The sequence below is a fragment of the Talpa occidentalis genome, unplaced genomic scaffold, assembly GCF_014898055.3.
Source record: "Talpa occidentalis isolate TD23 unplaced genomic scaffold, MPIMG_talOcc4v2.1 talOcc4.10, whole genome shotgun sequence".
Taxonomy (NCBI): Eukaryota; Metazoa; Chordata; class Mammalia; order Eulipotyphla; family Talpidae; genus Talpa; species Talpa occidentalis.
Window position 1 is genome coordinate 60744254 of NW_023600993.1, and position 13667 is coordinate 60757920.

Here is a 13667-nt window from a genome sequence, read left to right on the forward strand (position 1 = left end):
TATGGGGAATATAAAAATAAAATTTATAATAAAAAATAAATAAATAAATAAATAATTTTGAAATAGTAAATACCTCTTCTTACATGTGATAGTCACTTGATACTTACAATTTTTATTTTAATAAAGTTAAGGAATTCGACTAGGTTAAAAAAAATCAACTCTAGGGCCTCCCCGGTGGCGCAGCGGTTGAGCGCTGGGTTGCGAAGCTGCCCGCGGCCTCTGTGGTGCCGGTTCGATCCCCGGCCACCGGAGGAGGATCCCACATGGTGCGCAGACCTCTCCTGCCACCCGCTGCTCCCCTCAGCAGTGTACTTCAGTCCTTCTGCCTGCTCTGCTCCCCGCTCTGGCTCTGGTGAATTCTCTCACCCTCCCGCGCTTCTGACTGTACCCAGTGCATGTATAAACAAAACAAACAAATATAATAAATAAATAAATAAAAACATGCCTCTATAAAAAAAAAAAAATCAACTCTATGTATGTACATGGATTAAAGTCATCAATAAAAAGACACAGAGAAGCAGCCTGGATTAAAAGACAAAATCCAAGCTTCTGCTGTCTCCTTGAAACACATTTAACCATAAAAGATAAACAAAACGAAAAGTAAAAGGTTGGAAAACAATCCTACAAGCAAATGGACCAAAAAAGAAGGCAGGAACAGTCATACTTATATCAGATGAAATAGACTTCAAATTAAAAAAGGTAAAAAGGAGACATAGACGGACACTACATTATAATCAATGGGACAATACATCAGGAAGATATAACACTCGTCAACATATACTCACCAAATGAAGGGGCACCAAAATATATTGGACAATTATCAACTCTGAAAAGAGACATTAAAGAAAATACATATATAGTGGGAGACTTCAACACTGGCCCACTCTCACCAATGGACAGATCAACGAGACAAAAAAATAAATAAAGACTCTAGTGATCTAAATAAAGACATAGAACTCACAGATTTAACAGACATCTATAGGACACTGCACCCAAAAAAATCCGAGTATACATTTTTCTCAAGTGTGCATGGATCATTCTCCAGAATTGATCTCATACTGGGCGACAAGACAAACATTAACAGATACATAAAGATCAAAATCATTCCAACTATCTTCTCCACTCAAAAAGGCATCAAACTAGAAATAAATCATGAAAAGAAAACAAGGAACCCTCCACTTCATGAAGATTGAAATCCACACTACTGGAAGACCACTGGACAATAAGGAGATCAAAGAAGAAATAAAAAATACTTTGAGTTGAATGACAAAGAAGACACCACTTTTCAGAATGTATGGGATGCAGCAAAGGCAGTAATTAGAGGAAAATATATAGCAATATAGGCTCACATCAACAAAAGAAAGAACTCAAAAAAAAAAAACCTAATCTTACATCTCAAAGGGTTAGAAAAAGAACAACAAAAAACCCCTAAAGCCAGTAGAAGAAAGGAAATAATAAAAATCAAAGCAGAAATTAATGAATTGGAAATTAAAAAAACAATCCAAAAGATCAATGAAACCAAAGTTGGTTCTTTGAAAAAATAAACCAAATAGATAAACCTCTAGCCAGGCTCACAAATCAAAAACAAGAGAAAACACATATAAACAGGATTATAAATGAAAGAGGAGAAATCACAACAGACTCAGTAGAAATCAAAAGAATAATCAGAGATTACTATGAACACTTACATGGAAACAAATTCAACAACCTAGAAGAGACGGACAAATTCCTAGAATGATACAATCATCCAAAGCTTGACAAAGAAGAAATAGAACAACTAAACAGACCAATTACAAGCAGTAAAACTGAGGCAGTAATCAAAGCACTCCCCAAAAACAAAAGCCCAGGCCCAGACAGCTTCACAAATGAATTCTAACAGATGTTCAGCAGTGAATTAGTGCCAATGCTACACAAACTCTTTCAAAAAATTGAAAAGAAAGGAATACCACCAAATACGTTCTACAGAGCCAACATTATACTAATACTAAAACCAAAGACTGCATAAAAAAAGAAAATTGCAGGCCAATCTCCCTAATGAACACTGATGCAAAAATCCTCAACAAAATCCTTGCCAACAGAATCCAACAATGCATCAAAGGAACAGTACACCACAATCAAGTGGGGTTTATCCCAAGGGCACAAGGATGGTTCAACATACAAAAATCGATAAGTGTAATCCTACACATCAACAAAAAGAAAAACAAAAACCATATCATCATATCAATAGATGCTGAGAAAGCATTTGACAAAGTCCAACATTCATTTATGATGAAGGCTCTTGAAATTCTGGGGATAGAAGGAACATACTTTAACATGATAAAAGCCATTATCGACAAACCCACTGCCAACATTATTCTCAATGTTGAAAAGCTGAAGGTCTTTCCTTTAAGATCAGGAATAAGACAAAGATGTCCTCTCTCACCACTGCTCTTCAATATAATACTGGAGGTCCTAGCCAGGGGAATAAGACAAGAGAAAGACATACATGGAATCCAGATAGGGAAAGAAGAAGTAAAACTATCACTATTTGCAGACAATATGAAAATATACATACAGAACCCTAAAAACTCCACAGAAAAACTACTCAAAATAATCAACCAGTTCAGTAAAGTAGCAGGTTACAAAATCAACACACAAAAATCAGTAGCCTTCCTATACACAGTCAATCTGAAGAAGAAGAAATCAAAAAAAAACATCCATTTTATAATTGAAACCAAAAAAAAAAATACTTGGGAATAAACCTAACAAAAGAGGTGAAAGACCTATACAAAGAAAATTATAAAACACTATAAAAAGAAATTGAAAAAGACACAAAGAAATGGAAAGACATCCCCTGCTCATGGATTGGAAGAATCAACATTATTAAAATGGCCATCCTCCCAAAAGCAATATACAGATTCAATGCTATTCCAATAAAAATCCCAATGACATTCTTCAAAGAAATAGAACAAATACTGACGAAATTCATATGGAACCACAAAAAAAAACACAAATAGCTAAAGCCCTACTGATGAAAACAAAGGAGAAAGAAGGTATCACACTTCCAAACCTCAAGCTATACTACAAAGCCATAATAATTAAAAGTTTGGTATTGGAACAAAAACAGGCACACAGACCAATGGAACTGACTAGAGCCCAGAAATAAAGCCGCACTTTCGTTCAATAAATGGTGCTGGAAAAACTGGACCTCCACATGCAAAAAAATGAAACTAAACCACTACCTCTCACCGTGCACAAAAATCAACTTAAAATGGATAAAAGAACTAGACATAAGACCTGAAACCATAAAATATATAGAAGAAAATATAGGTAAAACACTGTAAGACATACATCTCAAAAACATCTTTAAAGACTCATCACCCAAAGCAGTGATAGTAAAGGCAAAGATAAACACCTGGGATTACATCAAACTGAAAAGAGACACCCCACTGATTGGGAAAAAATCTTTGCACTCCATCCAACTGATAAGGGACTGATCACAATGATATACAGAGAGCTCACATGGCTCAACAAAAAATAATAAACAATCCAGTCAAGAAATGGGCAGAAGAACTCAAAAGATATTTCTCCAAAGAGGAAATGCAAATGGCCAACAGGCATATTAAAAAAATGTTCAACATCCCTTATCATCAGGGAAATGCAAATCAAAACCACACTGAGATACCACCTTTCACCAGTAAGAATGAAACATATCAAAAAACAAGCAAAATCAAATGTTGGCAAGGATGTGGCGAAAAAGGAACTCTCCTACATTGCTGGTGGAAGTGCATACTAGTCCAACCATTATGGAAAGTTGTCTGGAGGTTCCTCAGTCTACTAAAAATGGAGCTACCACACGATAGGCAATTCCATTCCTAGGGATCCTTCCAAAGGTCACAAAAACAGTGATTCAAAAGAGCACCTGTATACCTATGTTTATTGCAGCACTATTTACAATAGGTAAAACCTGGAAACATCCCAAATGCCCAAAAATAGATGACTGGATCTGGAAGATGTGGTATATATACACAATGGAATAATATTCAGCAATCAAAAAAGATAAACTCATTTCATTCGCAGCAACATGGATGGAGCTAGAAAGAATTATGCTCAGTGAAATAAGCCAGAAGGAAAAAGAAAAATATCGGATGGTTTCACTTATAACAGGAATATAGGGGACCAAATAAGACATCCGTGTAAAAAGTATAATAACAGTAAAAAACACAACAAAGCAAAAACAGACAATTATAAACCAGAGACATACTGTAGGGGAGGAAGAGGGACAGGGGTGAGAGGGATGGAGGGAGGAGCACAGGGGACGGTGATAGATAGTGGTGCCTTGGGGAAGGAGATTCTATGGGGACTCAATCTGAGGGGTTGGGGGGAAGCAAATATTGTCTAAAAAAATGATAAATGTTAAAATTTAAAAAATGAAAAAGAAAAAAATATGTTAATTAATTAGCAATGCCAAATAAGGCCAACTAAGTAGAAAAATCATCTTCCTTCATATGCTGTTACAAAATGCAAATTTCAAAGCATTTCATAAAAACATTAACTATTAAATGCTTACAGTATTTTAGTAAGTATTTTTAGAATTCCTTAAATGTAGGAGTTTGAGCTTTATAAATAGCTCAGATACTTACTTCCACACTAGGTATGTTCTTTCCCCCTCTCCCCCAGCCTTACATAACAAACATACCTTAGACAGCCTTTTGGAAGATTCACAATTATTGTCTGCACATGGCTTGGATGCTTTTTCATTGTCTAGAGACGAAACTGAGAAAATATAATACATTTTACTAAACTATGATATACAGATTATTTCTCTTTCATTAATAAATTAAGCAATTTTCCAAATATTAAGTCACTTTTTTTCAGTTAAACCCCTATATCAAGAATTTGTTTTATATAAATAAGGAAAACCTCGCTTATACAGTTAAATTAAGAATTAACCAAATTTCTTGACAGTGTTTGGCTATTCACTTCGTAACTTTTTTAATGGAATTATTTTAACTTTATTATATAATTATGTTTATATAAATATTTGTAGAGTCATTCAATACTCATCCATATACAATAGTGTATGTCTTTTGACTAATTCTTAATCTCTATAAAGTATAAGTCATAATGACAATACAAGAAAAGGACTGAAATTGAACTATAGTGGAAACCATAGTAACTGAACATCAATTTATGTTACTTGATGATTATCTTCCCACATTGACGACATGGCAAGAATGTGGATGCATAGAGGGTTATAGAATCAGGACCAATAATCTAATCTGTAATACTACTCTTCCATGTTATTCCTCTTCTAAAAATCTTACAATGGAGTCCTTTTCACTCAGGATAATTGTGTTTGCATTTGTTTCCAAATGTTTCCATTTGCCCTTTGTGTTTCTCTAATCTCAATAAACAGATCTTCCCATTTTCAATTCCGCGCCATCTCAGACACATTTCTAGATTGAAAATACATGGAGCGCAGTCAAATAAGAAAAGCTAGACCCACAATATGACAGATAATCAACTAGTTGAGACCAGTCTAGACATGTCTATGCCCAAATTTACAGATCTGTAAAAAAAAAAAGTGACCACTGATTTAACATTGAATATAATGTTAAAGTTGAATTTTCATGTTGAAATGAGAAAATTTTAAAATTATGGGGTCTCCCTGGTGGTGCAAGGGGTTTAGCACTGCACTGTGGAGCAATCTGCAGCCTCTGTAGCACGAGTTCAATCCCCAACCGGCCAGAGAGCAACCCACATGGCGAAGCAGACCTCTCCTGTCTTGCCCACTGCTCCCCTCAGCTGTGTATTTCAGTCAGTCTGCCTGTTACATTCCCCACTCTGTCTCTGGCGGGTCCTCTCAACCCCTGCAACTCTGGCTTGTACCCCAGCTCTTGTATGCATAAATCAATAAATCTTAGAAAAAAAATTAAAATTATGAGCTTTGTAGTAATCTCTCCAAAATATATCAGTAGCTTGAACAAGAAAAATAGCAGAGGAGTGGGTGAGAATTAGCTAACTTCTAACAACATTTTGAAGGTAAACCAATAAGATTTCTTCAGATATTGGTTACTAGGTATATGAAAACTGATGACTCCAAGATTTTGGACTTAGAAACCAGACTAGTTAGAGCAATTAAATTAGAAAGGCTAAACGTGGAAAATTTATGGGACAAGTATGGGATAAAGTATGTAGTTTTGTCCAATGTTAAAATTTTAAAGACTAGGACAAATCAGTGTAGGAAATTGAGAAGGAAAAATATCACGGGTAGTGCTTTAAAGACAAGTGAAAAAAGGTAAATTACAGAGGGGGAGATATAAAATTTTCAAAGTTAAATTAGATGAGGACTAAAAACTGTCAACTGAATTTAGCAATGTAGAAATTATTAATGAATTTTTGAAATATCATCTAAGAGAAGGGCCTATTGCATCACCAAGGCATAAAGAATAAGAAAAAGAGGACTTCAGGGATTTCCATTAACTAGTCTCTCTAAATTATTTCATCAATCTGATTATTATGACAGATAAAACCTTCAGTAATGCCCCATTGTTCATCAAAATATATGTAGAGAAATACAAGTTTCTAGATGTAGGTCTATTACTAGTAAACACAGTATCTTATTTAATATCTTCTTGAGATTCCTACTCTTTACTCTGTAAGACAAGAGGTTGTGATCGTCATTCCTTCCATCTGTGAGACTATGATTAAAAACATAAATATGTCAGTCTAGCAAAGTTATCTATTAATAACCACAGAAATCGTGACAATTTTACTTTCCCTATATTCTTTCCCTATATAAGTTACACCTTAGTCACTTTATTCTGTTTTCAAAAATACAATCTGCTGCCTCTATACATGTCTTTTATGTTGTCCATTTTACATAAAATTCTTTTAAAATTCTAATAATTTTTCATGGGACTCCTTAACTGCTTATCTCCTTAATGACAGCTTCCATTTCCTACAACCACAGAGAACTTTGTATCTCTTCTCTATTATTTATAAAATCTGTACAATTGTTAGACAAAAATTTTATTTTTATAAGGCATGATATTCTTGAAGAGTCTCACTCTGTGTTACCAATATTTGTCTAATATGTTGTATAAAGTGTTTGATACGGAGATAATATGTCACAAAAGTATTAATAAATGCAGACAACACTCAGACTAAGTGAAATTTTTATGTCAATATTTTTCATTAGTATCTTTCCAAATACGTACATTTAATGAAACTTCATTGTTGTCAACGAATTGCTATTATAAGACATTAAAAACATCAAATAGAAAGCAATAAAATACATTCCAGTGATCTTAGAAAATCATATACAAAAACTCTAAACCTGAACCAGACTTCCAAATTAAGCTGCAGATTTGAGAAAAATGTTTTTACCGTCTTTCTTTTTAAATGAGATTATCCAAAATGAATATGCATGAAAACTAAAACCTCTAAATTATTATATCAGAAACACACAATGGAATTATGAAAAGCACTGGCAAAATGTGGCCAAATCTTAAAAATTTTCACCTAAGGTAAAGCTTCCAAAAATATCATCATGAATTAATTCAGACAAGAGCAAATAGGGGGTTACCCATGTATCATTAGATGATTAAGAAATTGTATCACGTGACAATGTACAATATTTTTTGGCTTTGAATACTTATAAAAATATAAAACAAATTTGAAAAAAATCATTAAGTTCTATTCTTCATTAAAGGAAAATTACTGAAAGCCACAATATAAAATTTTTAAAAAATCCATTTTTCAGAATCATTACAGATAGCGATTACTGATTACTCAAGAAAATAACACCTAGGACACTTTTTTTAAAAAAACACTTATTTATTTTATACAAGAACTAGAGTACAGGCCAGATGCACAGGAGGGTGAGAGGATTCACCAGAGATAGAGTGGGGAACAGAACAGGCAGATTGACGAAATACTCTGCTGAGGGGTGCAGCCAGCGCAACAGGAGAGGTCTGCCTCGCCATGTCAGATCCTCGCAGGCTGGCCGGGATCCAACCAGCACTGCAGAGGCTGAGGAAAGCTTTACAGTGCGGTGCTCAACCACCTGCGCCACCAGGGGAGGCCCTAGGACACATTTTAAATTAAAATTCAGTACTAATTGTAGTAAAAGCCAATCAGCAGCATATTTCTCCCCATCATCCCAGGCAAACCACATGGTAAACCACATGACTTTCACACATTGTGGATTAGTTCTCTGGATCCAAAAGTATGTTTTTTGAACATCTGCCTCATATTCCTTCTCCATTTAAGCTAGATGGACACCCTTACCTTTTATAAAACTACCTAAATTCTACCCCTTTTTATTTTATTTTTTTAAAAGATTTATTTATTTATGCATACAAGTGCTGGGGTACAGGCCAGAGATGTGGGGGGTGAGAGGATTCACCAGAGACAGAATGGGAAATAGAACAGGCAGGCTGACTGAAATAAACTGCTGAGGGGAGCAGTGGGCAAGAAAGGAGAGGTCTGCTGCGCCAAGTGGGTTGATCCCTGGCGGGCAGGGGATTGAACTCATGTTGCAGAGGTGGCAGATTGCTTCATAGTGAGGTGCCTAACCCCTTGTACCACCAGGGAGGGCCCTCTACCCCTTTTTAAGATAATTTTTACAAGATTAATAAATAGAGAATGAAATCAGTAAAAATGGTAAAGTAGGAAATGCCAAACTATGTGCTACTATAGAAAAGCTTAAAAAAAAAAAAAAAAAAAGACTAATAATACCAAAGTCCAGTTTTTGGAATTCAGGAAAATAGTTCAGTATTTATAATAAACAAATGCATGTAAAATAAATGGAAACTGAATAAATACATCATTTAAAGAATGTGCATCAAATCATATCAATTCAAAGGAAAAAGACTTAACAATTCATAACAAAGAATACAGTCTACAAAAGTAGCTTTAAAGGGCCTCCCCAGTGGCGCAGCAGTTGAGCACTGGGTTGCGAAACTGCCCACAGCCTCTGCAGCACCAGTTTGATCCCCGGCCACCTGGAGAGGGTCCCACATGGAGCGCAGACCTCTTCTGTCGCCCACTGCTCCCCTCAGCAGTGTATTTCGTCAGTCTGCCTGTTCTGCTCTCCGCTCTGGCTCTGGTGAATTCTCTCACCCTCCTGCACTTCTGACTGTACCCAGTGCTTGTATAAATAAATAAAATAAATCTTTATTTCAAAAAAAAGTAGCTTTAAAAAGTCACTAAACAGGAAGAAGAAAGTTGCCATAAAAGAGGACAAAAAGAGGGCCTCCCTGGTGGAACAAGGGGTTAAGTACCGTACTACAAAGCAATCCACCACAATAAGAAGCAATCTGAGGGCCACCCTGGTGACTCAGGCTGCTGAGTGCCACACTGTGAAGCCGTCTGCAGCTGCAGTGTGGGTTCTATCCCAGCCTGCCAGTGGGAATCCCACATAGCTAAGCAGACCTCTCCTGTAGCACCTGCTGCTCCCCTCAGCAGTGTATTTTGTCAGTCTCCCCGTTCTGTTCCCTGCTCTGTCTCTGGTAAATCCTCTCACCCTCCCACACGTCTGGTCTGTATCACAGTTCTTATATAAAAATAAATAAATTTTAAAAAAAGAAAAAGAAGAAGAAGCAATCTAAAACCTCTGCAGCATGAGTTTGATTCCCAGTGGCCAGGGAGCAACCCACATGGCGAAGCAGACCTCTCCTACCTAGCCCTCTGCTCCCCTCAGCAGTGTATTTTAGCCAGTCGGCTTGTTCTGTCCCCCACTCTGTCTCTGGTGAATCCTCTCACCCCCTGCATCTCTGGCCTGTACCCCAGATCTTATATGCATAGATAAATAAATCTTTTCGTTTCTTTAAAAAAAAAAGAGAGAACAAAAAGAGAGGAAAGCTCAAAACCCTGCTACCCTCCCCCACACACTCTGACCAACAGAAAGAAAAAACAACAACGAGAACAACCTACGATCATGTGGGACTGTGAGTTGAAAGGAACCATTGCAGGCACCGTACCCCAAGGACAGGAACTGTGGAGAATTGTGTGGGAATTGCCGTGAAGGTGAGTGAAAGTTGCTCCAGGAGCCATTAGAGGAAGATAAGTACTCCCTGGAGAGACCTACAAATAGCCCAAGGCCCACTGGTAACCTTGTGTGGAAAAGCACGTCCACACTCAAAAAGCATATGTGGATTGAGGCTGCCCAGGTCCCCACGCCCCACGACCTAGGTTCATGGGAAAACACGTGGGAACTGTCACTGAGGTGAATGACCCTCACTGAGTAATCAAAAACCAGGTCCTAGGGCACAGGAGCAGGGTGCAAAAGACACCATTTCTGCAGACAGTCCACATCCTGGATCTGAGGGCTGCAGAACTGAAACCCAGGTCACAAAATTCGGGGTGTGGATCCACATGATGTGCAACACAGAGCAGACACAGCACCCCACACTACTGGAAGAATACTAGGAAAGATCTCTGGTGCCAACTAGTGATCAGAGAAAAATAACCAACTTCCTAATAGTTGGAAGCCAGGGTTTCCAAAGCCACCCACAGGCTCTAAGAGGGGGTGGACCACACAAATGGGGGTAGGAAGGAAAAAAAGGCAAGGAGCATTAGACCCCATTCTGGAACTGAGAGCTAGGCAAAAGATTCAGGCATAGGACACAACATAGTATTAGGCACTGCACAGGGTGACAGCCATTGTTCTGGATCTGAGACCCTGAAATTGAGAACTAGAATGAAGAATTCAGGGTCAGGATCTATACAAAAGCAGGCACAGCACCAGGTGACCACGGGGCAGACACAGGACCCAGCTTAAGCAATAGCCCCTGTGTCCAGGTGCTCTCCTTCTCCCTTCCCTTTCTCAGAGAACTACAGGGGAAAAGCACAGGTCAGCGAATACTGGTCTCTAGCGCCACCTAGTGACCAGAGCAAAATCACCAACTAACTGATTCCCTGCTGGAACTGAGTAAAAAGGGAGGGAGGGAACTGTAAGAGACCGTGCCCAGCAACACAGCCACAGCATCAACACGCTGGTGGAGTTTTGGCCTACTAGTGCTGGTCTCAGTCTGATAAACAGTGGTTGATACCCCTGAAGGAGCAATCCAAAGAGATGCCCGCCAACACCAGTGGCACAACGTCCCAACACATAGAACAAATTTGAAAGCAAACAGCAGGGAGAAGGAAAAATACAAGTAACCAAGCAAGCCTGCGGGAGAAGGACACACTACAAAAAGAAAATCAGTCACCAGAGCTCAACAATGACATGGAAGAACTTCTCTGCCCATCAGATGGAGAATAATCATCATAATTACAAAGTCTGAGATGAGAAAAACAATGGACTGAAGAACAAAAATGAGACCTTAAAAAAGGAAATAAAAGAAAAGGAGGAGATGAAAAGATTACTGGAAGAGACAAAGAGCTCTTGGAAAAGCATTGAAAATAGGACCAAGGAAATGGAAGAATGGATCAGTACTCTTGATGATACAGAAACAGAAAGAACCAAAAGAGAAAAACAGAGAAAAGTTCAAAGGAAGAAGAATGAGAATACCCTTAGACAATTATCAGACTCCATGAAGAGAGGAAATATAAGAGTTACAGGCATTCCAGAAGGTGAGGAGAGAGATAAAGGATCTGAGAAATTATTCGAGGAGATAATTGAAGAAAACCTCCCAAGTATGAAAAATGAGATGAATATAAACATACAAGAAGAGAGAAGAATACCCACTTACCACAATGAGAAGAAAACTACAGCAAGACACATAATAGTAAAGTTTGCAAGAGTTCAAGGCAAAGAAAAAATAATGAAACTGGCAAGGCAAAAGAAAGAGATAACACAAAAGGGAAAATCAATCAGGTTAACCTCAGACTTCTCCGAAGAAACACTACAGGCAAGAAGAGAATGGAGTAACATATTCAACAAACTTTAAAACAGCAAATGCCAACCAAGAATACTTTACCCTGCAAAGCTCTCTTTCCTCTCTGAAGAAAAAATATGGACAAACAGAAACTCCAGAAATTCATCACAACGAAACCCCCACTCCAAAAAATTCACAAGAAATACTAAAGCCAAAACCAAATGTAAATTGATTAAACTCAATAAAAAGACACAGAGTAGCACACTGGATTAAAAAACAAAATCCATCCTTCTGCTGTCTCCAGGAAATACACTTAACCAAAAAAGATAATCACAGACTGAAAGTAAAGGTTGGAAAACAATCCTACAAACAAATGGACCAAAAAAAGAAGACAGGAACAGCTATACTTACATCACATGAAATAGACTTCACATGAAATAGACTTCAAATTAAAAAAGGTAAAAAGAGACATAGACGGATACTACATTATGATCAAGGGGACAATACATCAGCAAGATACAACACTCATCAACATATACTCACCAAATGAAGGAGCACCAAAATACATTAGAGAGAGATTATCAGCTCTGAAAACAGACATTAAAGAAAATACAAATACAGTGGGAGACTTCTATACTCCACTCTCACCAATGGGCAGATCAACGAGACAAAAAATAAATAAAGACTCTAGTGCTCTAAATAAAGTCATAGAACTCATGGACTTAACAGACATCTATAAGACACTGCACCCCCAAAAATCTAAGTACACATTTTTCTCAAGCACACACAGATCGTTCTCCAGAATCGATCACATACTGGGCCACAAGACAAACATCAACAGATACATGAAGATCAAAATCATTCCAACTATATTCTCCAATCATAAAGGCATCAAACTAGAAATAAATCATGAAAAGAAAACAAGGAACCCTCCCACTTCATGGAGTTTGAAATCCATGTTACTGGAAGACCACTGGACTAATGAAGAGTTCAAAGAAGAAATTTAAAAATACTTTTTTTTTTAATTCCCTTAATTTTATTTTTTTAAATAATAAATTTTATTTTTATATTCCCCATACAATTGCAACCCCCCCCCCATTCTGACCCCAATCCCTCCCCTCCCGCCCCCCACCCCCCAAAAAGTGTCTCTGGTTCATAGTTTTTTGTTGATTTTGATTTTCACTTTCTTATAGTTACTCATTTTCCTGGTCCCTTATTTAAGTTTTCTTGATTCCTGCTATGAGTGAGACCATCCAGTATTTTTATTTTTCTTTCTGGCTTATTTCACTGAGCATGATCCCTTCCAGCGCCATCCATGTTGCTGCAAATTGCATGTGTTTATCTTTTTTGAATGCTGAGTAATATTCCATGGTGTATAGGAACCACATCTTCTTGATCCAGTCATCTATTTTTGTTTCCAAAGCTTAGCTATTGTAAATAGTGCTGCTATAAACATAGGGGTGCAGGTGTTCTTTGGAATTGATGTTTCTCTGTCCTTTGGGTAAATACCTAGGAGTGGAATTGCTGGATCATATGGAAGCTCTATGTTTAGTAGGTCCAGAAATCTCCACACAGCTCTCCATAGTGGTTGGACCAGTTTGCATTCCCAAACTAGCAACAACAAATGTTGGTGAGGGTGTGGAGAAAAAATACTTTGAGTTGAATGACAAAGAAGACACCAATTTCCTAAATGTATGGGATGCAGCAAAAGCAGTAATAAGAGAAAAATATATAACAATGCATGCCCATATCAAGAAATAACCTAATCTCATATCTCAAAGAGTTAGAAAAAGAACAACAAAAAATGCTAAAACCAGAAGAAGAAAGGAAATAATAAAAATCAAAGCAGAAATTAATGAA

General features: G+C 37.3%; 1 protein-coding gene across 1 annotated transcript in view; it reads right to left on the bottom strand.

Annotated features, from left to right (window-relative positions):
- Positions 1-13667, bottom strand: part of ZPBP (zona pellucida binding protein) — a 172569-nt gene that overhangs the window by 113096 nt on the left and 45806 nt on the right. Inside the window, exon 6 of the mRNA XM_037493318.2 lies at positions 4679-4755. Within this exon, the coding sequence (XP_037349215.1) occupies positions 4679-4755 (77 nt within the window). The remainder of the gene's footprint in view (positions 1-4678; positions 4756-13667) is intronic.